General features: G+C 28.9%; 2 protein-coding genes across 9 annotated transcripts; one reads left to right on the top strand and one right to left on the bottom strand.

Annotated features, from left to right (window-relative positions):
• Nucleotides 1-1,230: 1,230 nt before the first annotated feature.
• On the bottom strand, nt 1,231-2,449 carry LOC100799975 (calcium-binding protein KRP1). Its single transcript, XM_003545755.5, has one exon. It carries the CDS (start codon nt 1,792-1,794, stop codon nt 1,450-1,452), a length of 345 nt encoding a protein of 114 aa, XP_003545803.1. The 5' UTR covers nt 1,795-2,449; the 3' UTR covers nt 1,231-1,449.
• Nucleotides 2,450-8,584: 6,135 nt separating this feature from the next.
• On the top strand, nt 8,585-22,664 carry LOC100797878 (beta-amyrin synthase). Of its 8 annotated transcripts, none has more exons than XM_041009897.1 (18): nt 8,586-8,754; nt 10,604-10,722; nt 11,791-12,118; nt 13,099-13,284; nt 17,161-17,250; nt 17,465-17,662; nt 17,746-17,830; nt 18,043-18,209; nt 18,550-18,741; nt 18,869-18,982; nt 19,135-19,254; nt 19,613-19,735; nt 19,926-20,024; nt 20,784-20,840; nt 20,947-21,315; nt 21,422-21,502; nt 21,656-21,739; nt 22,380-22,664. In XM_041009897.1, exons 3-18 carry the CDS (start codon nt 11,918-11,920, stop codon nt 22,500-22,502), a joined length of 2,289 nt encoding a protein of 762 aa, XP_040865831.1. In that variant the 5' UTR covers nt 8,586-8,754; nt 10,604-10,722; nt 11,791-11,917; the 3' UTR covers nt 22,503-22,664. The 8 variants fall into 8 exon arrangements, with proteins under 8 accessions (XP_040865832.1, XP_040865831.1, XP_040865828.1 ...); XM_041009894.1 differs by having other exon boundaries at nt 17,435-17,662; XM_041009896.1 differs by having other exon boundaries at nt 10,585-10,722.
• The last annotated feature ends 1,265 nt before the right edge of the window (nt 22,665-23,929 follow it).

Genomic DNA, 23,929 nt, shown 5'->3' with positions numbered 1-23,929 from the left:
CGTATTTAAGACGCTTCTATGTTCAACTGATATTTATGGCGATGGCGAAGCCAATTATCTTCGGCTTATTTGGCAAGTCCGTTTTTGTCTTTTACGACGGGATCCTCATTTTAAATGTTTTTGTTCGTGTATCAATAATATTATAATATTTTTAAATATTATCACGGAAAGAAAAGATTGTTATGACGACATTTACGTCATTTGTTAAGGTAGTAAGGTATACATTAATAAAATAAAATAGGATAAACTACATTTATGCATTTTTTTAAGATTTGATAAAATTATACTTGATATTCTTTTTTTCTCTCATTATTTTAACCTTATTCAATTAAAAGTTTGATTTTTTTTATATGTGGAAAGTGAAGATAATGTCAGAAATTTTTATAATAACTCATATTTTGTTCAACTAATTGAATTAGAAATTTTTATAATAATTCATATTTTATTCCATCGACTGAATTAAATTTAATATTTAAAGTTTGTTATAACTAGAAGGATATGTGATGAAACATAATTATATAAATTAAAAAGTTTATATAGGATAAAAAATGGAGGGTATTAAGTGCAATTTTGTTAAAGACTTAAACCTCAAAAGATGTAATCATAAAAAAAACCTCATATGTCGGTATAATTTGTCCATTAAAATACAAGGGAAAATTGGATTTCGTCCAAGTTTTATATTGTTTTAGTAATTCCATATTTAAAATTGGTTTTAATTAAAATGATTCAAATAGAAGGATAAGAAAAAAAAGGAAAAATATATTCTAAGATGAGTGAAGTAATTAAAAGATATAAAAAGAAAACATAATATTGTGAAAAAGTATTATAACAAATATTGTATGTGCAATATAATTCTATATTGGACTATATGACTATTTGTCATTTTGTGTGCCTTCTAGATCCAGGGGAGAATATGAAAAATGAATCAGTTACCGTCGTTGGGGAGGGGGGGGGGCTCTATAAGGCCTACACTAAAATATCTCTGGTTTGAAATTTAGATTACTGTTTGTCCATGTATGCAATTTTTAATTTTTCCCAGCACATAAATTAGACTGTTTTTTACTTGTAGTCAACAACAAATTGCTTATTAAAGGTCGGCATGATTTAGAGCATCTACATTACTGTTCCAATGCTTAAAACTTTTTTTTTTTTTATATTATGGTGCCTATTGATGCATAGCTGCATATATAGCTTACCGCATATGGTAGGAGACAACCTGATACACAAAAATAAAGAGTAATATAACAACTTAATAAGTGGCATGGCATGGCATTGTTGAATAAGACTTCAACCAACTAACCAGAAATCCGCAATTACACACTGCAGAACAGCTCCATAAAAAACAATACTAAAAAAGAAACTAAAAAAGAAATGAAAAGCACCGTAGAACACACAAGATGAAGAAGGAGCTGAGTGAGAGTGAAAAGAGGACATAGAAAGAAAAAGAGACTAATGAAAAGGGTAAATGGCTTCCTCCAAAAGCTCCTTGGAATTGTTCATCAAAGCAGGACTCAACCTGAACATGAGGGTGCAGAATTCCATCTCGTCAAGTGCGTCATCACCATCAAGATCACCTTCTCTCAGCATGCATCTTAACTCATCATCGCTCATCCCTTCCAACCCAAGCAATGCAGAGTTCTTCTTCAAGCTCTCGAACGTTATCACCTTCTTCTCTCTGTCCATCAGCAACTGAAATCCGTTTGTCAGCTCCTTCATGAACCCCTCAGTGCCCAGTTTCTCCATCATTGCAGGGAAGTAGTCCTCAAAAACAACCGTGTTCCTCTTGGATGCCATTGGTGCTTCTAGTCCTAGTTTCTCAATGAAGCAACACTACACTTGTGACAAAAAAAGAAAGAAAAGAAATGGGGTTTGTGCTCTATAGTGAGAATAATGAGGGAAGCTTTTTGTGTGGGGAAGTTGTTAATCTGGGTATGAGCATTTATATAGTTAATTAGATGAAGAATGGAAGGAAGGAGTGATGGATAGGTTGATGAGAAGTTGACAATTTCTGGTACAGAGAAGAATGTTTTGTTAAAGGAAAAATAAGTGTTTTTTTTTTTGTAAAGGGTCGAAGAGACGGGAAGGGTGGTTGTTGCTTGCCACTGTTTTTGCTTGCACAAATTGGAGGCTGATTTTTCTTGTCTAAAGGGGTTACTCTTTCGTGGAAGGTGCGTGGGAACCTCTTGTAGTGTGACCAAAGAAGGTACAAAACGGTCTTAATAATTGACTCATGAGGTTAGCATTTTCCTCTCTTTCAAGAGACATAAAATTTGGTACTTTCTTCGGTTTTGGACTGCTGAATGCCACTGACAAATCCAAACACGAAAAGGTATGTAACAAACAACGAAAGCAAGAAGATGCCGTGAGGTAGCCATGTAGTCCAAAGAGTTGACCCACACACACACATAATTAAAACGAGAGGCAAGTTGGAAAATCAATTAGGTGTTTAACGATTATCCTTGTACTCTAATTTGGATCTTATAATAAATTTTGAGATATTTTGAATTGGGGTGCTAGAGTGCATGTTTCCAATGGATCATAATAATCGATACATGCATACACGCACAATTATTACATCTTTTTTTGTCTTACAAAGACCATAGGTTTGTTATATTACATTACATGTTTATAACCGTGACTTCAAGTGGTTACTCAAGTTAATATTGTTTTCCACAAGGCCACAACTTTGATTTCGTAGTGGAATAATGCATCGTGGATTGGAAAAAAAGACTGAGGCATTTACTTTGTAGGTTTCCTTCTGACAAGTCCTCTTCTTTTCATGGCTATAGAAGGCAGAAAAGTGGCCTAGGGAAGCTGCCGAATTCCTATAAAGAGAAGAAACAAAGGAGTCAAATCATAGAAATTTCATGTAGTTTTCGAAAGCTTGGATTTAACTTTGTGTTTGCTCAGATTCTGTCTTAGTGGGTTTGAAGTGCTACAGTTACGTGGCTTCTATGAAAGATGGTTTGTGCAAAAGTAGGCATTGTGTACGGCTTGTATGCGACAGGACTTGGGCCTACCATGGCTTCTCGATAATACCAACTAAAATTATCTTGCTAAAGAAAACCGTTATATCCTATAAACTAATGTCCCGAAAATTACTATCAATCAAATCATTGATGATTGTTATTGATCCAAAATATTGGGAAAAGCTTCTTGTTCACGGACAAATAAAAATAAATTCTCCTTTTTGTTATATATCAGTCATTTTAGATTTCTATAGTTTTTTTTCTAAAACAAAAAATTAACTTTAAAAATGTGAAATATGTTTTAGCATGTTTGGTAATAAATTTATAAAGGAAAAATAGCCATTTTCAAAAAGATATTAAAATATTAATAAAAATAAATTATTATTTCTTTAATGAGCTGAGTTAAATAAAAATTTAATTTTTAATATTTGATGAATTAATTAAAAATTAAAGATTGATGTGAACGATATTTTTAAAGTCAATTAAAATAAAATTTTAATCATATTAGGAGTATTATTAATTAGCTGCAATTCCTATAAAAAATTGAGTAAAATGAATTAGTTACAGACAATTAATCAGCTTCTCCCCTTGTACGGCCGAAATTGAGTTGAACGAAAATAGAGCAATCCCCACATTCAATTTTAATCGTATTAGGAGCATTATTAACTAGCTATATTTTCAAGGAAGATAGTCTCTCTTTTCTCTCTTTCTCTCACTAGGTATTTTTTTTACTGAACCTCTCACTAGGTGTTAAATAACATTTAAGATGTTAAGTATATTTTTCCTTATCAAAATGAGAATTTTATTTGCAAAAAATAGACTAAACTACACGTCAATGCCAAGTTTCAAGCAGGGTTCTGCAAAACTTCTTATCCTGTTATGAAGCTATATAAGTAAACTAAGATACAATCAATAATCATACGAGCTATTACTCTTGATCAGTATGCCAACCTAGCTAACTTCATGAAGTAAATAAATTTGAATCTTAATTTTTTTCCTTAAGATTTTTGTAACTATCAATCATTATTTTGGCAATATTACATATTCTAATTAACATGCGTAACATGAGTAGTCTCGGAAAAATAAATTCTAATCTAACATATCCTCCTTCCATGTTCCATCACATGATTCACACCTTACCACCTAGGCACATCGTCAGCATGACTCATGGGGTTCTAATCTACTACTTCTCCTTGCATGCAATTGGATAACATGCAACATTTTTGGCCTCAGATAGTTTTTGCACTCCTTGGAAGTTGGTACCGTTAATGTTTATAGTATTTTCACGATGGAATATATATGTTTACAACAACAACAACAACAACAACAACGCCTTATCCCACTAGGTGGGGTCGGTTACATGGATCAACTTCCGCCATAATGTTCTATCAAGTATCATACTTCTATCCAAACCATTAATTTCGAGATCCTTTTTGATAACCTCTCTTATAGTCTTTTTGGGTCTTCCTCTGCCTCGAATTGTTTGTCTTCTCTCCATCTGGTCTACTCTCCTCACTACAGAGTCTACCGGTCTTCTCTCTACATGCCCAAACCACCTAAGTCTATTTTCCACCATCTTCTCTACAATAGGCGCTACTCCCACCCTCTCTCTAATAGCTTCGTTTCTAATTTTATCCTGTCGAGTCTTACCACACATCCACCGCAACATCCTCATCTCCGCTACACCTACTTTATTCTCATGTTGGCTCTTGACCGCCCAACATTCTGTTCCGTACAAAATCGCCGGTCTTACCGCAGTCCGATAAAACTTTTCCTTTAGCTTGATCGGTACCTTTGCATCACATAACACCCCCGATGCTTTTCTCCATTTCATCCATCCTGCTTGAATGCGATGATTCACATCCCCTTCAATTTCCCCATCATCCTGTATTACAGACCCAAGATATTTAAACCGTGTGACTTGAGGGATAATATGGTCTCCTATTTTCACCTCTGAGTTAGAAACCCTCCTTCTTTTGTTGAACTTACATTCCATATACTCCGATTTGCTTCTGCTTAGGCGAAAACCATGTATTTCTAGAGCTCGTCTCCAAGTTTCCAACCTCTCATTCAACTCCTCCCTCGACTCTCCAAGGAGGACTATGTCATCTGCAAAAAGCATGCATCTCGGCGCTATCTCTTGGATTTGTTCCGTGAGGACATCCAGAATTAAGGTAAAAAGGTAGGGGCTAAGGGTTGACCCTTGATGTAAACCAATTGTGATGGAAAAATCGTCTGACTCTCCACCCTGTGTCCTAACACTAGTCGATACCCTATCATACATATCTTGGATAGCTCGAATATATGCAACCCTAACCCCTTTCTTCTCTAGAACTTTCCACAAAATCTCTCTAGGCACTCTATCATACGCTTTCTCCAAGTCAATAAAAATCAAGTGCAAGTCTTGTTGGGCCATGCGATATTGCTCCATCACCCGCCGTATGATAGAAAATTGATTCGGATCTAATCGGATTGTAACTGAACCAATTTTTACCCAAATTAGTTTGAAAATATAAATGCACTGTTTTACAAAATTAGTTTGATTAATCGAATTGTTTATACAAAACCTATTTGATTAACCGAATTGATTTTTACTTAAATCAATATTTTTTATTTGAAAAACCAGTTCGAACCCGTTTGATCTTTAGAACCGGTTTACAACTTATTCAAAATCAATTTAATTTTAAATCAGTTCGATTATTTGGATATAAAATCAAACTGACTAAAACAGTTGAAATTAGAATGATTGGATTTTTTTCAAACCGATTTTTGCACACACACCTTTAATGCTGGCAAAAATGGCCCAATCCTGCAAATAGGGGCATGGCTGGGCTCTTAAAAAGACAACCCAAATAAAAGCGAGACGTTTCGGCCCAGCCTGAGCCGGTGTGTACTTTCTGAGTTCTGTAAGCATACAGCATGGTGGGGGGCTATTAATTGTATCTTTTGTTTGAGGTTGGGGGTTGGGCACACCTTGTGCAGCAACCTTGACCCCTTTATCATCAATATGTTTTTTATTGCTTTTAAAAAAAATTAATGGAAACCATTAGAAACTCTAATTCTGAACGGAAGACAATTCTCATTGAAGAATAGCACCAAAGTTACGTGTAGAATTGAATCTAAAATTTCTCCTATTAATTATGACAAGCATGCAACTACCCATTAAATGATTGTCCAATGTAATTTGGATGATAGCTAATAGTAGACAACACGTATAAGCCGATAAAGTAAGAAAATGAGGCCTAAGGCCTTAACTTAAAGGAAGTGGGGACCACAGGCCTTCAATCAAATAAAGTGTAGTTTTCCTCCAATCTAACAAAGCAGCATAATCTGAACATATAACATGTTGGCTTACTGAATAAACATTCAGCACTGTTCTACCAAAGATAAAGAATTCGCCAGGATTATGGATTTCACAAGTCTGATACTTGCTCTGATCATAGTTTGCTGTTTTTGTCAGTGCTTAAGCTCTGCTAACGATACTATTACATCAGAGACCCTCTCACACTCTTATATCAGCTAACATTGTCTTCAAATCTGTTCCTACTTTTGATATATTTGCAAGTCTGTTATTCCTGTTAATTGCTAAATTAGCTATAATAAAGCAGCTTGTAAAAGGAAGAGTGAAGGGTTCTTTGTATTCAACGGTAGTGAAATTGAAGAACCAACTACAAATATAAGTGAAATAAGAGAACTCTAGCTAGGAGCTATTGCTATTTGATGTTGAAAAGCTTGCAGATTACACAAACTACTTCCACCTGTACTGTTTAATGTTTTCTAATTTTTTATTCTATAGATATAAAAATATCATATCAACAAAATTCATGTCATTGACAATTTATATTTTTTAAAAAAAATGTTATCGACAATTTATTTTCCACGTTAATCCTTTGACAGACACTAGTACATTTAAATAATATTACTTTGTCAAAATTTAATGGAAACCTTATTTTGTAGATTAGAAATTCAAGTTCTGACGGAAGACAACTCTCATTGAAGAATAACATCAAAAAATAGAAAGGAACTATCATGGTTCTTTTGAATAATATGAAATGCTTAAATATGTGTTTTGTTCTCTAAATTTCAGTTATTTTTGCTTTTGGTCTCACAAATTTAAATTTGTCTTTTTTATTTCTAAATTTTGAAGAATGGTCTTTTAGCTCCTGTCTACAGTGTTGGTTTGATGGGAAATAATGAATTTATAATTTGTGATGATTTTTTTACTGTTAGAAATCAACTTTTTATTTTAAATATTTCGGGCAACAATAAATAAATAAATAAATAAATATGTACCAAAAATCATCATAAACAAGGATTTAATGATGCAACTACTTCTGATAGGAATATTGATTGGCTTCGTTTCTATTTTATAAGAAGAAATTATTTTTATACAATAATTTTTTAATGATGCAACTACTTCTGCTAGGAGCTATTGTTATTTGATGTTGAAAAGCTTGCATATTACACAAACTACTTCCACCTGTACTGTTTAATGTTTTCTAATTTTTTATTCTATAGATATAAAAATATCATATCAACAAAATTCATGTCATTGACAATTTATATTTTTAAAAAAAAATGTTATCGACAATTTATTTTCCACGTTAATCCTTTGACAGACACTAGTACATTTAAATAATATTACTTTGTCAAAATTTAATGGAAACCTTATTTTGTAGATTAGAAATTCAAGTTCTGACGGAAGACAACTCTCATTGAAGAATAACATCAAAAAATAGAAAGGAACTATCATGGTTCTTTTGAATAATATGAAATGCTTAAATATGTGTTTTGTTCTCTAAATTTCAGTTATTTTTGCTTTTGGTCTCACAAATTTAAATTTGTCTTTTTTATTTCTAAATTTTGAAGAATGGTCTTTTAGCTCCTGTCTACAGTGTTGGTTTGATGGGAAATAATGAATTTATAATTTGTGATGATTTTTTTACTGTTAGAAATCAACTTTTTATTTTAAATATTTCGGGCAACAATAAATAAATAAATAAATATGTACCAAAAATCATCATAAACAAGGATTTAATGATGCAACTACTTCTGATAGGAATATTGATTGGCTTCGTTTCTATTTTATAAGAAGAAATTATTTTTATACAATAATTTTTTAATGATGCAACTACTTCTGCTAGGAGCTATTGTTATTTGATGTTGAAAAGCTTGCAGATTACACAAACTACTTCCACCTGTACTGTTTAATGTTTTCTAATTTTTTATTCTATAGATATAAAAATATCATATCAACAAAATTCATGTCATTGACAATGTACATATTTTTTTTTTTAAATGTTATCGACAATTTATTTTCCACGTTAATCCTTTGACAGACACTAGTACATTTAAATAATATTACTTTCTCAAAATTTAATGGAAACCTTATTTTGTAGATTAGAAATTCAAGTTCTGACGGAAGACAATTCTCATTGAAGAATAACATCAAAATCTAAACTTTGTCCTATTAATTATGAGTTATGACAATTGACAAGCAACTACCCATCAAATTGAATGATGTCCATTGCAAATTATTGTCCACTCAATCTTCCCCAATGTTCACACTCCTCTTGTCTCTTGTTTCTCTTCCACGCTTCACTATATATCTTCTTCCACTGAATTTTTTTTTTTCACATTTTCCTCCTCCATCCTCTCAACCTCTTCATCTCCCACGCTTCACTTTCTCCCTCCCCCTCCCTCTCCCTCTCCCTCTCCCCACCCCGAGACCTCACCCTCCCCTCCTTCTCCCTTTCGCCACCACAACGCCCAACGTCCACATAAGGTAGATATTTTTTTCTTTCCACTTCTGTTCTCAATCTTCCTCTTATCCTTTTAAGTTTTACTATTTTTATTTTTTATTATCATTTTTAATAAAGCTTATAAATATTTTGTTTGAAAAAATATTAGACTTTTTTTTGTCCTGAAAATAATTTCTTGATCTGCCACAACTTATATGTGTGATATGTCATGTTGAGCTAGCTTGTGATAAAAAAAAAATTAAAGAATAATGTTGTACAAGTAGCAAAAATTTAAGACTCATTAGCTATGTGACTCATGAAGATTAGGGGTGGGTAAGCGGGCCGGCCCGTCTCGCCTAAGGTCCGCCTGCATTGGCAGCGGACCGAGTCTATCTGTCCTACTTCTTACACGGATCAAATAAATTGGTTCTTCCCCGTCCCGCGAATCCCCCGGGTCAAACGGATCGATCCACGGGTCTAGTTTTAAAAGAATTTCAATCTTAATAAAAATACAATACAATCAAATTAAGTTCAATACAAATGTAAATAAAATCTCAATCATTAGTCAATTACATCAATAAAAATAAATAATGTCTTAACAAAAGAAAATCCAAGTAATAAATCTAAAATATGAAATTTAAACATCTCCAACAACAAATGATTTTATATTTGAAGTAGCTTGAGTGTTCTCCATCTCCACAATTAAGATTACAACAATAATGAATCAGCCTCAACAAAAATAGGATAAAAACAAATTCTAGAGAGAGAAGAGATGTACTTTGCGTGGCACGGTGGTGGGCCGAAGCTATGCCGCTATGGTATGTTGCGTGACTGCATGAGTGTGAGTCGCGTTTTGTTTTTCTAGTAAGGGAAAGAGTTGTATGACTTGCGCGCATGCGTGACTGTGTGGTGGAGAAAAAACTGAGGAGAAAAAGTATTCTTAGTGTGCTACAATGATAACGGCTAAATATGATGTGAGTTATTTTTTATAATAAAAATATATTTTAAAATATTTATTTAACAATTATTTTTAGCTTAAATAATAAGAATTGATATTTTTATTATTTATGGCCTACAGATATGAAAATGATAGATTAAAAGAAAAAAAGATCGAGAAAATATTAAAAAGAAATTTTTTTAGCATGTTATCACTTATCTTTTTTATCTTAATCTTTTATTTCTATTATCTTCTATTTTTCTTATCTTATCCTTTTTTATCTTTATCCTCTTTTAATTTAAATCTTTTATTTTTATCTTTAAATATTTATCGTATCTAATATATTTCTTTATCTGTTATTTTAAAAGAAAAGTTTAAAGTGAAAAAGAGAAAATCAAACCTAATATAATTGTGTTAGGGTTACACAAATTAAACCTATTGCGGACTGCGAACAATCCGCGAATCCTGCGGGCCAAATCGGCATAGTTCGTGAGTTAAGTGGAGCGGGCCCAAAAATATGACATAATCATGGACCGTTTAAAAAAATTGGTCCATAACCCGCGCAGATCACAGGCCCCGCGGGTCAGTCCATGGATCTGGGTCCGTTTACCCACCCCTAATGAAAATACACGTTGAGCTAGCTTGTGATAAAAAAAAAAACTTTATTTCATTTTCGTAGAAATATCTTTGAAAATGAGTGAAGAGCTTTAACAAAACTTCTAAAATCAGTTCTACAGTCGGCCTAGGACCCAAGCTTATAAAATGTTTCATAAGATCCAATCTTATAAAATACTTCATAGCGAAAAGACAAAAATTCCAATTATGTAGTTAAAAAATAGGAATAATTAAAGCCATTTATTTGATAGTTGAAAGCATGCATGCTATCGTCGATTTTGTTGAATACCGTTCATAGACGGACTCATCTCATTGTATAAAGGACAAAGCGTTTGCTTTAGCTAGATGAGATCAATCTGAAGCAAATGGTTATAATTTCAAAATTTTAAGAGTGGAGGACCTGTGTTGTGCACGTTAGAGTGAATCGTTCAAGATTAATCCTTAACAACCTGACCACCAGGTTCATCCTCCTTCTTTTTCTTGTATTTCAATACTATCTTTTCGATTCTTTCCAATGATATTTGATATTTTTTAGATCTTCTTTTGTTGACCTGACTTGTGTTTTGATCAAAGTTAATGGACTTAAAACAAATGAACAAAAAATAGAAAGGAACTATCATGGTTCTTTTGAATAATATGAAATGCTTAAATATGTGTTTTTTCTCTAAATTTCAGTTATTTTTGCTTTTGGTCTCACAAATTTAAATTTGTCTTTTTTATTTCTAAATTTTGAAGAATGGTCTTTTAGCTCCTGTCTACAGTGTTGGTTTGATGGGAAATAATGAATTTATAATTTGTGATGATTTTTTTACTGTTAGAAATTAACTTTTTATTTTAAATATTTCAGGCAACAATAAATATATATATATATATATATATATACACCAAAAATCATCATAAACAAGGATTTTAATGATGCAACTACTTCTGATAGGAATATTGATTGGCTTCGTTTCTATTTTATAAGAAGAAACTATTTTTATACAATAATTTTTTATAAATTTTTTTACAATCATGAGAAAAAGAAGAAGAAAAATGTAAGATAATACAAATAATATAATAAAGAGATAAAAAAATATAACAGAAAATATTGTAAGAAATTATTTTATGAATAGAATAATTTTTTAAAAGCATACTTATAAGAATATGAGTTTAATGTGCCTGTCTAAAAGCATACTTATAATTATTGCAATATCTCTTTACCAAAATGCCATCGTACGTCTTCCAAGTCTTGCATGACTCCACAACCTTTGTCTATAAAAAAATAAAAATAACTCCACAACCTTTGCTTTAGTGCCCCAATTATTCTCTTCCTTTCTTTCAATTTCGAAGTTTTATATTATGTTTTGGTTTTATTGTAAACCAAAAAAAACCCCTCCTACTTTCTAATAAAAAACATATGTTTTAAATAAATTTTGTGACTACTATTAATTTTGACACACATCCCTTACTTACATTTAATGGTTCAAATAATTCTACTCAACTTTAAAATAAATGAGCCCTTAGATTATACATATTTATCATGCAGGAACAACCAGCTATCATTTTACATTGAACTAGAAATTCATTTAGAAGATCAAAGACAAAATTTTCCGATTAAAACGTACTTAAATTGAAGAGGGGTTGTTGGCATTGTGCACCAAAAAGGAAAAAAAATGTGGAGGTTAAAGATAGCAGATGGAGGGAATGATCCCTATATATTTAGCACAAATAATTTTGTGGGGAGGCAAACATGGGAGTTTGATTCTGAGGCAGGTACCGCTGAGGAACGAGCTCAAATTGAAGCAGCTCGTCAAAACTTTTATGAAAATCGCTTCATGGTCAAGGCTTGTGGTGATCGACTTTGGCGGTTTCAGGTACCTGTTATTCTTATAACAAAATTATCTCCATTTGAAATTTAGGCTAAAAAGTATTTTTCAAATCTAGTCCCTCGTACTTTTGTTTTAAGATACTAATGCAAAACTAATAAAAAACAAAGACATACGATTGGGAAAAACTTACTATTATTCCATTAATATGTTGGTTATTTTCATTGATGTGACAATCACATACGAGTGTATGATGTATGTGTACCTAGTTAGCTATCACTCAAACGTTTAACATGTCACTTGTGTAACAGTGTTAGATGATACTAACTAATAATAACAAGATTAAATTAATTGATGATTTTCAAATTCAAGCACAATTTTGTCATCTTTTTAAATTCCAAAGACTAGTTTGGTTGATAAATGATAACTACAATTTCAAATTGATTGATAATTTATAATTTTAGAGATTATTTTACTATTTTATTAATTTTGGCGACCAATATGATCAATCATTATAATTTCATACACTAACTTGGTGATTCACTCCTATGATTATTATTCTTTAGATGATTTGTGACTAAATTTTATTTGCAATTTTATCGAGTGATATTATCATTAAGAAAGTACGAAAATAAATATTCTTATGTGTTATTTCAAAAAAGGAAAGATGTTAAAGAAATCTATAAAATAAATATTATGCATATAAAAAATAAAAAATTGAGTTCTTAAAACTCATTCAAAAGTAATTGGGGGAAATATTTTTTTCTTTAAAGTGTGAATATAATATTTACACCTGTGCGCAGGGGAGGGAGGCGAAGAGTGGTTGGGGAAAAAGATTGTAAAATTGTGATGATACTTGAGCAAGATAAAAGCTAAAAATAATTAAAAATGTATAGATAATATATAGAAGTGTAAGCTTTTGTTTTTGGATACCTTGCTAACGAGAAGTAAAGATTTTGGTAGGTAAGTTTGTTTCTTCCTTTAACAATATAACTTTTATTTTATTTTTGTTTCTGGGGCTTCTACAGATTTTGAGGGAAAATAATTTCAAACAAACAATAAGTGGCGTAAAGATAGAAGATGATGAGAAAATTACATGCGAGAAAATTAGGAGCACCATGAAGAGGGCCACTCATTACCTATCGTCACTACAGACTAGTGATGGTCATTGGCCTGCTCATCTTGGAGGTTCCCTCTTTTTTACTCCACCGTTGGTAAGTTCAACTTATTCAGTAACAAAATTAAATTAGTAATTTATTTGACTTAGAAATTACTCAATAAATATGTTCATTTAGAATGGCTTCATAATCTCGTTATGTTTTCAAATGGGTGAAACTTTCTCAATATTCGATTTTTCGTGAATAATTAAAATTAAAGTCACTTAAAGATGATTAAATGTGTTGGTTTCTAAATTTACTTTGAATAAAGATTTTTTAATGTCTGAAAAATTGAAAAAAAATTATAATTCCAAACTGAATTGTATGTTCTCACCGTTGGCCATCGTATAATGCATATGTATAGTACATAACTAAGGAAATAAAGACAGTAAATACTATACTCTTTTTTTTAATATTATACGTTTATAAATTTACTTTTGCATATAAAAACAAGAAGAAAATATATTCATGATCTCTAATAAATATTTGAATCTTATGTTTGCTTTTTAATAATTTTTTTTCATTCTTGTAATTATTTTAGTCTTTGGTAACTAAGAAATTCTATGTTTGTTTCTTAATAAGTATTTTTCATTTGTTATTAGTCCCTTTGAAAACAAGACTAATAACAAATTAATTTTTTTTATTATGAAGTAAATACAAAATCTGTTAACTGATCATAGATTAAAAAATGTTAAGGAAAAAAAACTAAATTGTTGTTTTATTAGTGACTCAAATACAAAGAAAAATTTATTAGGGAACGAATATAAAATTTAAATATTTATTAAGGATCAAAAATATATTTTAGTCTAAAAATAAAATATGATAATAATTCTTGCTTGTTTCTAGCATGATAGATGGGCAAAATTTATTTTCCGAGCTTTGCAACAAGAGGACTTTTTCATGATAAAAGACCATTTTGGTTCTTATATGTGTAAATTGATAATTTAATTTTTAAAAGAATGAAAATTCTAATTAAGTATTTGAAAATATAAAAAGTGTGATAATAACGTTTTGTTGTTAAATTCGTGGAACCATTTTGTTATTATTTAATATTTAAAAATCAATTTGACATTAAGTTATAAAATTCAATAACTAATTACACATGACGTAATTGTCACACTTTTTACATATTCAATGATTAAATTGAAATTTTTGTTCTTTCAAAAATTAAATTATTACCGATTTACATATTTAAATACCATAATTATTATTTACCCTAGAATTTTATTATAACACATGGGATTTCACTTAAGTTTAATTATAATGTGCTAAGGTTATGAAATCATATTTTATCATATATGATAAAGATGATGTTTCACAAGTTATTTTTAGTTTTTTTACTAACTAAAAAACTTATTTAATTTCTTAGTAAAAAAATTATTTTTAATAACTAGTAGTATTTTTTGAAATATTTCTTGAAGTATCATGATTCAAAACGTTAATTTTTAACTTTTTTTATTCCTTTTTTGTCCTTAGCTAGTATTTATCAATTTTCCTTATTATCCTTTTTAAATAAAATAAAGTTTTATTTTTTTTTCACTGGTTCACATTATACTTCACAAATTGACAATGATAAATGTTAAGTTTATTCTATTTTTCTAATATTTTTTGGAATAACTTTATATTAGACAATTCATTTTACCTATTACACTAATTAACATATAAAAATGTAGAATGTATATTTAAGTTTATTTTTTTTATTTTATTTTAAACTTGATTAAAAATATTTTAAAATATATTATAAGATTAATAGTAGAATACATTATATGAAGAATATATAATAATTGAAACTAAAAATTTATTTAAAATAATTTATCTATAAACAAAAAGTTATAATAGTTTAAAATTAATTAAGATCTAAAATTATAACACCTCAAAATATATTTGTATCCATAAAATAAAATTAAAATTTATATAAAAATATCATATAAATATGTCTATTTTTGTCATTTTATATTTTTTACTTACTTCAATATATAATTTTATCAAACACTTATAATTCAATAAACTAGTTTAACAACTTTCAACTTCTAGTTAGCAGTTAATTTTATTGAACATAACCTAAGTTATTGAATTTTGTAATAACTAATGTCACAACTAAGATAATTTCTTATCATTGATAATATAGAAGTGGATTTTGGTTCTTTTAAAATTTTTGAAGTTCAACTTTAGTTGCTATAAAACTTTTGTTCATTTTTTGTCTCTCTAATTTTGAAATGTGTCACTTTCAGTCCTTAAGTGTTATCTAAATAACTTTCTCTCCTTTTATAAAATGTTGTCTAAACCACTTTGATGACAAAATATAGTGTGCATTTTAAAATTAGAAGGATGGAAAAATATACAATATTTTTTTAAAGAGAGACTAAAGTTGAGCTTCCAAAATTTTAGAAGGTTCAAAACATATATTATCTAATATAAGTCATTATAACGATTATGCATGAAATTTAAATTCTTTCAATTAATAAAGAATAAATTCATATTTGTAAAAAATAATTAATAATATTGTTTTTTAATGTAATTATTTTTAAGATAAAAATATAAGAATTTTTTAAATATTTTAATTAATAACAAGTACACTACTAGAAAAAATAGAAATAGTCACCAAATTTAGCGACCGAAAAGTTCCAGTCTAGCGACCTAATCAACCTCTGAAGTCAAAGATGTTCATATATAGCGACTATATTAGTGACCGATCACAGTAGTAGTAGAATTTTCAGTCGCTAATTCTGTCTCAAAGTGACTATTTTTATATTGATGCCCAGTGACTAATGTTGCAACGGTTATGATGTATAATTTGCGATCATTCACGTCGGTTGCAAAAACATTATTGGAAGTGCTTCACATACTAAATAATTTTGTCCCTGAAGACTTTAAAATTAGCGACTGATTATCAAATCAATTGCTGAATGTCCAAAAAGAATAGCTACTAGAAAAATTCAGTCGCTAATTTACCAAAATCTAAACACCAACAAAATTGTCTTATAAATATTAAAACAATAACATCCTTGTAATTTAAAAATAAAAATATTAGATAATTATTATTATCACAATTTAAAGATTAAATACGTATTTTTTTCAACATTGTTATTAATTTAATATGTCAACCGGTAAATGACATTCAATACCATAATTTTGTATGATGAACATGAGTTTGAAAGAGTAAATTGACTTTTTTCCCTCTATAACTAAAGAAATACACTATTAATTGTTTTGTATGGATGATTGATGGATTAATTTAAATTTTTTTATTTATAAAATTAGTGTCAATTTTTTGGATGAACAAAGACATATTATTAATGATTGTGAACTAAATTAATATTAAAATTGCTAGAATGAACAAAATAATAATACATGCTTACTCATTAATATAAAATATTTCAATTAATCTTTTCAAGTCATATATTGGACCTTTAATATTAGGAAATAAACATAGAAATTTCAATTTTATAAATTTTATTTAATTATTTATGAAACTGAAAAAGAAATTCTAAATACTATCAACTATGTACGAATACAAATTATTTTCCATAATATTTTAGCATAAGTACCTAATTTTATAAATAATCACGAAACTATAAAATCTCCTAAGATGTATTGTAAGCACTATAGAGAGAGAAAGAAAAAGAAGGCACAATACAATAAGGAAAGGAAAATGGATGATAACAAAATAGGAATTAAAAAGGATGAATTTCATTACAGGAAATAAAACTTGCACATTTTAATCAAGAAATTCTAACTCAATTGAGTAAGGTGTGAGTTATTATAAACTCTTCATATCTATCTTTGATTCTTATATATAAAAAAAACTCAAATTTATAATTTATGTTATGCAAGTTAATCAATTATACTAATTCAAAAGAACTATATTTGCAATTTGGAATTCATAAGATTATCTATATAACATTACTCCTCCACGTGTTTAAAATATTGCAGGTCATTTGTTTATATATTACAGGACATATTGATTCTATATTTTCAGAAGAGTATCGTAAAGAGATTCTTCGTTACATATATTACCACCAGGTATACTTATTAAATAATTTCAATATATATACCAAATTGATCATGATCTGAAAAAAGACAATATAACTATATATAATGTTATTTATACCTTTTTTTTTTAAAATTATTGTATGTTTAAGTTATATAAAACTTTTTCAGTGTTTCCCATAGCCATTAAATCTGATTTTTTTCCCATGGCAATGAGCATCTAATATTAATTGGTAAACACTTGAAGAACAAAGATGGAGGTTGGGGACTACACATAGAAGGTCACAGTATCATGTTTTGCACTACACTCAATTATATATGCATGCGAATTCTTGGAGAAGGACCTAATGGAGGTCATAACAATGCTTGTGCTAAAGCAAGAAAGTGGATTCATGATCATGGTGGTGTAACACATATACCTTCATGGGGGAAATTTTGGCTTTCGGTATACATATTTTTTTTTCCTGACATTTAAATACACAAATATATTTATGTATATTACTAATTTGAATAATCTTATACTTGCAGGTACTTGGTATAGTTGATTGGTGTGGAAGCAACCCAATGCCGCCTGAATTTTGGATCCTTCCTTCTTTTCTCCCTATGCATCCGGGTTAAATTAAATAACTTTGATTTGTTACTCTTAATTTGTGGAATATATATATATATATATATATATATATATATATATATATATATATATATATATATATATATATATATTAACTAATTCAATTATACATAATGAATTAGTTAATATAAAATATATAATCATTAAATTAAATATTTATTGCGCGCATCTCATATTCACCTTAAATAATGCAGGTAAAATGTGGTGTTATTGTCGGTTGGTATACATGCCCATGTCTTATTTGTATGGGAAGAAATTTACGGGTCCAATCACACCGTTAGTTGCAAATTTGAGAGAAGAACTTTTTATTCAACCTTATGATGAAAATAGTTGGAAGAAAGCACGTCATAAATGTGCAAATGTAAGAGATACTCAATTATTAACTATTAAATGTAATGTGCATTGTTTATATACTTTTAATTTTAGGGAAATATAAAAATAAGAATATCTAAAAAATATAATTGAAATTATATAAAATGCACATAATTAGTTCAAGTTAAATATTTAAAAAATAGATTAAAAAGGAAAAACGTATTTAATATTATAAAGAAAATATGTCAACATAAATAATTTTTAAAAAATGAGAACCACATTTTTCATTATAAGAATGCATTTGAATAAATTTTTTATTAATTAAAATTCACATATATATGTAATTTTTTTATGATAAAAATGATATTTATTCATTTTATACTTTACAGGAAGATCTTTACTATCCCCATCATTGGATACAAGATCTATTATGGGATAGTTTGTATGTATTCACCGAGCCTCTTCTAAATTGTTGGCCTTTCAACAAGTTGGTTAGAGAAAAGGCACTTCAAGTAACAATGAAACATATTCATTATGAAGACGAAAATAGTCGGTATATTGCCATCGGGTGTGTGGAAAAGGTAGTCATCATAATATTAAAACATATATTACTTTCTAGCATGCACCAATTTGAATGATAAATTTTTTAGTTTTTCTCTATAAAGGAAATTCATTCAAATACAACATTATCATGTTCGCATTTTCTAGGTTCTATGTATGCTTGCTTGTTGGGTAGAAGATCCAAATGGAGATGCTTTCAAGAAGCATCTTGCAAGGATCCCAGATTATTTATGGGTTTCTGAAGATGGAATGACCATGCAGGTATATATATTGGATTGTCTATTTTACTAGTAAAGGCATTGTCATATTTGAATACAAAATAATTAATAACATATTATTATAATTTCTAAAGCACTTTGTAAAAAAATATAAATTGTAAGATAAGTTAATTAATGCATTTGTCTACAATGCAGGGTATTGGTACTCAATCATGGGATGCTGGTTTCATTGTTCAAGCTTTACTTGCTACTAACCTTATAGATGATTTTGGACCTACAATTGCAAAAGCTCACGATTTCATCAAGAAATCTCAGGTCAATTTAAGTTTCACTATAAGTATGCGATAAAATCAAAATTCTCCTTCCCAAGTTAAGGAAGAAAACTTTATGTGAACTAATTAACTTCATTCGGATTGTACAATTCACCTAACAAATTATTTTGGACCATAATTCTTATTTATATAATGACTTAACCAATCAAATAATGAAGTTTAAGTAACTAATTACATGCTAACTTTTTTTTAACAAGAATTACTTATAGGTTAACTACAACCAATACAACCGCAACTATTTAAATTAGGAAATGAATTTTTAATTAATGTTCAATAGATAAAAAACAATATACGTGTTAGTTTTATATAACAAAAATAATTTGACCTTTTAATTTTTATAGGTAAGAGAAAATCCTTCGGGAGATTTTAAGAGTATGTATCGTCACATTTGTAAAGGCTCATGGACCCTTGCCGATAGAGATCATGCATGGCAAGTTTCTGATACCACTGCAGAATGTTTGAAGGCAAGTGACTTCTTAGGCCACATACATTTTAATTTTTTTAAAAAACTTCATATGGATTTAATTGGTATGCATTGTTGCTTAAATATTTTTTACATTGTCAACTGATCATAAAATTTCATATGGTTTAAAAAAATGAGTCTTAACTCTTTCTATATATATCAAATCTAACTAATTAATTATTCTGTTTCAGTGTTGTCTACTTTTATCAGTGCTGCCACAAGATATTGTGGGAGAAAAAATGGAACTTGAAAAGTTACATGATTCAATCAATTTGATACTGTCACTTCAGGTGAGCTTTATTAAATTTATGTGACTTGCTTTTAATTGATTAATTAGGTAATCAATTGTCCCTCTGTTTAATTGTTTTTTAATTTTGTTTATATCACCCTTATTGTGTTCTATGGAAATGGAAAATAAAGGGTTACACTGTGCACACTAGTTATCCATCCCTACATAATTAAAATAAATAGCATATTTATTATTAGAATAAGATTATTTCTTGTTATACTTTTTGCTTTCTACAGGACATGTCATCTCATTTGTGTTTTATTATAAAACTCTTAAATTTCTTTTGTAACTGTTCTTTTTATGTTAAGACTTCCTTTTTTTCATTTATTTTTCACTCCTTAAATTTTAGAGTAATAATACATCAACCATTCATTATTTACACCTCTCATTTTTCTCAATCTCTTTTTTCCTATCTCTAGATGTTGAATAACATATTGGATGCCCACATACCAAACATTTTCCTAAACTTTAATACGACAAACTTTTAAATTAATTTATTTTAAAACTTCTTTCTCCTCCAAATCTTAGTTACTATACTTCAATATATTAAATTAGAATAGAATATATTTAGATCGAATATTTAATTTTTTTAGTATCATTCTTAGATTTTTTTCAATTTAAATTTTTTAATTATGCATATCTTTTTTTGTACTTTAAAATCTTCAATAATTTTTTTTCTTTATTTTATCAAAGTTTACTTAATATTTAAATTTCTTGTATACAATTCTTTTTTACACAACTTCTATTTTAATTAATATAGAGTAAAAATGGAGGTATGACTGCGTGGGAGCCCGCAGGAGCTTATAAATGGTTGGAAGTAAGTGTTACATTAATTAATGTTGCAATGTCTATAAATTCATTATTAACAAAAATCTTTTGTCACCTAATTTAATGGATTAATTAACTTTGTTGTTAATTTCTAGCTACTCAATCCTACGGAATTTTTTGCTGACATAGTAGTTGAGCACGAATATCTTGAATGCACTGCATCAGCAATTCAGGTTTTAGTGTTGTTCAAAAAGCTTTACCCAGAGCATAGAAAGGAAGAGATAGAGAACTTCATTGCTAAAGCAGTAACATTCATTGAAGATACACAATTAGAGAATGGTTCTTGGTATGGGAATTGGGCAGTTTGTTTCACTTACAGCTCTTGGTTTGCACTTGGAGGTCTAGTTGCTGCTGGCAAGACTTACACAAATTGTGTTACTATTCGTAAAGCTGTGAAATTTCTACTCAAAATACAAAATAAGGACGGTGGGTGGGGAGAGAGTTATCTTTCTTGCCCAAGGAAGGTTTGTAATTAAATAATCATTTATGGTATAGTTTTCCTTCAACTTTAATGTTAATTATGAGTAATATTATTAACAATGTCTTAATGAATGAATGTGTATAATGAAGATGTACGTACCTCTTGAAGGAAGTCGATCAAATGTTGTACAAACATCATGGGCTCTAATGGCTCTAATTCATGCTGAGCAGGTATTCTTTTGATGTGCACATGCGCGAGAGACTACATGTCCATTTCCTTGTATCTTGGATTTCAACTTGTTTATGTATTACTATTACTATATCCAAAATAAATGTTATATAAATTAATGTTTTTCTTTATCCTTTTCTAAATTTTGCTTATAGGCTGAGAGAGATCCAACTCCCCTTCATCATGCAGCAAAGTTACTCATTAATTCTCAGTTAGAAGATGGCGATTGGCCCCAACAAGTACCTCTTAAATCTCAATCTTTTGAATTTGATAGTATGACTATGTTAATGTATATGCTCAGGTCATAATACTAAGAATTAATTATTTAGTTATATATTAAATACATATACAAGCCAACACTGTATACTAAAATCCCAAAACTTTGTGACTAGGAGAGAGCCATAATTAAAATTTAATTTAGCATCCATCATATACTTTTTTTTTCAATTTTAGTTCCTATAAATTCATAAACCTTTTATATATATATATATATATATATATATATATATATATATATATATATATATATTATTTTAGTCTATGTTATTTAGGAAACATTAGTTCTATATTCCAACAATTGTTAACCATGCCATCACTGAATAGGAGCTAGAACTAAAATCGAATTAGGTTTATATGTATATTTACATACATACTTACACATAGTGTCAAATACAAATTTTAAGGAATAATGCCGGTTTTACAACATATCTTACATTAAGGAGGAAATTAAAAGAGAAGAAAGACTAGTGTGCGAAATAACATTGTCCAAATTAATTCTTATGTTATAATAATTCTTGTTATGTTTTCTTTTTTATTTGAAATAGATAAACTAGAATTAAGTTTCATTTTTAATTCTTGTTTGTGACTTATTTATGGCAGGAAACTCTTGGAGTATACTTGAGAAATTGCTTGGTTCATTACTCATTCTATAGAAATATTTTTCCAATGTGGGCTTTGGCTGAATACCGCACAAATGTTTTATTGCCTTCCTTTACTATTTAAGTTGAAAAATTGTGAGCTCAAAAAGATAATGTCATACCAATAAAAGTCTAGAAAAAGAAAAGTTGGTAATGAAGTTTAATAGGCTTATTCATATTCCCATACTTTTGTAATTTTGAAACAAATATTTCGTATACATTGTCAGGGACTCCAAAATTTATCATACATAACGAGGGGCTCTTTTTGCACCAATTTGTAAATAAAATATTTTAAAAGTTATAACAATAATAATAATTTTTAACTGATTGACACAGTAATATATAATCATTAGACTTAAGCAAATGCTAAAATAAAAAATGTTTAACTAAGACGTGTTTGAATGTATTCTTACATGATTTTTAATAAAATATTTTCTTTTTCAATTTCTTAACCAAAACTCTAACTCTTAGGACATTTGTCAACAATACCTTTAATTTATACATATAACTTTCAGATATTTTTAAAAATATTCTTATAAAATATTTCAAATATAAAATGCAGACAAAGTGGGGCAATAATATATGCACCAAATTTATCTGCAGTAAATATTAAATAAGTATAGTCAACTACGATCACTGTCTTTTGCCGTGGATGAGCAGTGAGATGGTTGACGAGTTCAGAAGATATTAACATCTACATTTAATTTTACTCAACTACGATCGCTGTCTTTTGTCCTGGATCACTAGAAAGATGATTCAAGAGTTGCCAGTACATTTAAAGTGCACCTGCTCCTCGTAATACCAACTTATTAAGGATCTACTTCAGTTAATTCATTATGTGAATTATTATAAAGAAAAATCACACTCATACCGTGAACTTTCAACTTTTTTTTTTATATAAAAATAATATCATAGTTAACGATGCTATGTTTAGCTTTCAATATTTTTTTAAAAAAAATACTAAAAATAAGCTAATAATGTTAAATTAAGAACAAAATATATCTGCATTGTCCTATAAGTTAACCATTCAGTAGGATAAACAAACATGAATTAATAGATTGATAATGTGAATGTCGCATTGTCCTATAAATTTGAAAATCTTCTATCAACAGGTAAATATTTTTCATCTTCCACTATTCAAATAACTTTTGGATATTTTTACCGGGTTTTCTTAACACAAAAATAGAGTTGCTTATCTTTAAAATTATCATACTTTTAAATAACTTTGTAAATTTTTTATTTTTATAATGTAAGTTGGATTTTTAAAAGCTTCATAATTTAAAATTAATAAGTTGTTAGTCCAAGTAATACCTGTTCGGTTTCTTCAAGAAAAATGTAGAGTTCAAATTTGTCTCATGGATGGAAAAATTGATTGGAAGGAAAAAAAATCATTAAAGATGATTAATTAGGTTCTTCGACTAAGATTAATTATTATCAAAACTAAAATATACTTCATACCAATGTTATGGATAAAAAGAAAAAAAAAAATCAGAGTCTATCCTCATAACTCTC

The sequence above is a fragment of the Glycine max genome, chromosome 15 (assembly GCF_000004515.6).
Source record: "Glycine max cultivar Williams 82 chromosome 15, Glycine_max_v4.0, whole genome shotgun sequence".
In the NCBI taxonomy this organism is placed as follows: domain Eukaryota; kingdom Viridiplantae; phylum Streptophyta; class Magnoliopsida; order Fabales; family Fabaceae; genus Glycine; species Glycine max.
The sequence above is the reverse complement of the archived record's forward strand: the minus strand, read 5'-3'. Positions and strand labels throughout refer to the sequence as shown.

What these genes read in the sequence shown, in the direction of transcription:
- LOC100797878 (XM_041009892.1), top strand. Translation starts at nt 11,918, where the DNA reads ATGTGGAGGTTAAAGATAGCAGATGGAGGGAATGATCCCTATATATTT. An exon ending in ATTTCATCAAGAAATCTCAG is followed by an intron (nt 19,255 to 19,612) that starts GTCAATTTAAGT and finishes TAATTTTTATAG; the next exon opens with GTAAGAGAAAATCCTTCGGG. An exon ending in ATCTTTCTTGCCCAAGGAAG is followed by an intron (nt 21,316 to 21,421) that starts GTTTGTAATTAA and finishes TGTATAATGAAG; the next exon opens with ATGTACGTACCTCTTGAAGG.
- LOC100799975 (XM_003545755.5), bottom strand. Translation starts at nt 1,794, where the DNA reads ATGGCATCCAAGAGGAACACGGTTGTTTTTGAGGACTACTTCCCTGCA.